This window comes from Staurois parvus, unplaced genomic scaffold (genome assembly GCF_062004578.1).
Source record: "Staurois parvus isolate SC_StPar_1 unplaced genomic scaffold, SC_StPar_1.0 ptg001192l, whole genome shotgun sequence".
Taxonomy (NCBI): Eukaryota; Metazoa; Chordata; class Amphibia; order Anura; family Ranidae; genus Staurois; species Staurois parvus.
This window is the reverse complement of record NW_028318988.1, coordinates 3,383,926-3,386,615: the sequence shown is the minus strand read 5'-3', so window position 1 is coordinate 3,386,615 and position 2,690 is coordinate 3,383,926. Positions and strand designations below refer to the sequence as shown.

Genomic DNA, 2,690 nt, shown 5'->3' with positions numbered 1-2,690 from the left:
TCTTCTGTCCCGATCAGCGTGTCCTGGAGCTGTCAGGGAACTGAGAGAAAGCACAGCTACTGCAGCTGTGCTCTCTGTCAGCGATTTCCGCCGATCGCCGGGACATAGCCGGTAACGACCGGCTGTGACCCGGCGACTGACATCCGCGGCTGTGATCGGCGGGACAGGTAGGGCGGCGGCGTGCCTCTCGCGCGCCCCCTACCTGTTTTCAAAACACACGTTTTAAAACGTGCTTTTGTCCAGCCGTGCCGCCCTGCCGCCATATTTCTACAGTGGCTGGGCGGCATGTGGTTAAACAAGATACAAATCCATCTAGTTCAACTAATAACATTTTCCATGGTTTGGTTGTAGCCATGTCCGCTGCCCATCCCTCCTCTTTTGCATGACAGTAGCTTCCCCATTAGTGGAGCCCCAGCCTCTCTGTCAATGCCCACTGTGATGTGCTAAAGGAGAAAGAGCAATCACGTGACTTGTATCATTAAAAAGATATATACTGTAAGCACCATTTTTTACATTGATACTTATGTATTATTTTAAGGTATATTAATACCTATTAGAATACTTTTATATATTAACTTGAATTCACAACTACTTGTCCCATTTGCTTGTGCTCTCAACCAAACTGTCAAACCATCAAATGGTTGGTGTCATACCTGCTCACAAATGCAGCACCAAGGCCAGAAGCTAAGATGGCAGCTTTATTGGCTGTAAACGATAGTAGGGTTTAGTTCTGCTTTAATTTTATTTTTTTCAAAACCTGTTGAACGGGTATGAAGGGGGAACATGGGAGGAATTATGAGGAAATGTTTTCCCTAGAGATTTGTTTTAAAACAAAATTGTTCTAAACCATTATAGTTTGCCTTTTCTCAAGCGTGAAAACATTTCAATACAGTCTTAGTCTTTCTTTGTAAGTGAGGGCCTCGATGCTGCTGATTTTGGTTTGTACCCTTTAAATTTTCAAGACACACTTTTTGTGAACTGCCCCCAGTTGCCAGCTCTGCCCATTTTCCTATATATTACAAAATAAACTTTGTAATGATTTCTCATTCTCCCTCTGGGAGTTAGGAGCCCTTTTCTACTATATGTTGGCAAGCCGGGTTCTAGGTTCTGGGTAGTGTCTACTGCTCTGACCCCAGTTGCATATTACACCATGAGAGAGTGAAGGGTATCAAAACTTTTCTTTCTGTCTGTCTGTCTGTCTGTCTGTCTGTCTGTCTGTCTGTCTATCTATCTATCTATCTATCTATCTATCTATCTATCTATCTATCTATCTATCTATCTATCGAGGTAATAAGAGTTTTCACTTAGACAGTCATTGAATTGGGTGTCCCTGGTGCCTTTTATTACTGTCCTGATTTTGGTTGGACAAAACCTTTAACAATCAGATTGTTGGCTAATATTGCTAACTTACAATATCTTTTATATAGAGGGAAAACTGAAGAACTGTGAGAATCATGCAGAATGATACATCTTTCCACCCGTTGCTGCTGACACTCAGTTTCATAGAAATGGGTTCACTCCGATACCTCTACAGTGCAATAGCTCTACTAATATATATCAGTGTTATTGTGTTCAATGTTGCCATTATATCAATGGTTTTGATACACAAAAGTCTGCAGGAGTCCATGTATATCCTTGTATGTGTACTGTGTTTTAATGGCCTCTTTGGCAGCACCTGTTTCTTTCCCAGTTTGATCTTCAATCTGGTCAACCACATCAACACTGTTACTTATGCTGGATGTTTGACGCAAATATTTTGTCTGCACATATATACGGGGTGTGAAATGACCACCCTTGTCATCATGGCCTATGATCGCTATGTGTGTATTTGCAACCCTCTGAGATACAGCAGCATTATATCCATATTCATGGTCTTCAAGCTGGTGGCTGTAGCCTGCTTTTGCACAATTATCCTGGTGGCTATACATACGGTGTTGACCACCAGACTTCCCATATGTGGCACGGTCATACTAAAGGTCTACTGTGACAATTGGTCAGTTGTAAGGCTGTCTTGCATTGATGTTAGTATAAATAATGCCTTTGGATTTTTTAGTGCATCAGCATATATAGGTCCTATGCCATTTCTGATCATTGTCTCTTACATTCAGATCCTAAGAGCCTGTATAAGGTCATCAAAGAGCTTTAGGGCAAAAGCTTTGCAAACCTGCACTCCACATTTAATAACTGTTGCTACCCTCACTACCAATATGTTTTTTGAACTCCTTGTATATCGATTCATACCCGAAAGCTTTAATTATGAACTGAGGACAATCATGTCACTGCAACTCATAGTAGTTCCTCCACTCCTAAATCCACTCATCTATGGCCTGAAGCTAAAGGCGATAAAAGTAAGACTCATTAAGACTCTTTCATTGCAGACTAACACAGTATCCATTTGGAAGCATTAACTTTTCTCCAACCAAAATTGATGTTTGGGAAGACTGTTGTTAACTGTTGAATTTGCTGTTGACTACTTACATTATTTCTCTTTTGAGCTTTGATTCACATTTTGGCTTCCAGACCTTTTCCAGGTCTTCTGAATTTGTAAAGTTTGTAATCTACTTTACATCCCAAAAAAATACGAAGGAAAAGTAAGATTGGAACACTGTGGTGTTTAATGGATAAGGGCAGGAAATAGTTGCTACTCAAACACCTCAACACTCCTGAGTCCATCCATGACTTAAAATATA

The 2,690-nt window shown here is 40.8% G+C and overlaps 1 protein-coding gene across 1 annotated transcript; it reads left to right on the top strand.

The window, feature by feature from the left end:
• Positions 1-1,454: 1,454 nt before the first annotated feature.
• LOC149438435 (olfactory receptor 52E4-like) lies at positions 1,455-2,408 on the top strand. The gene has a single exon (XM_089659950.1). The coding sequence runs from the start codon at positions 1,455-1,457 to the stop codon at positions 2,406-2,408; it is 954 nt and encodes a 317-aa protein (XP_089516076.1).
• Positions 2,409-2,690: the final 282 nt, after the last annotated feature.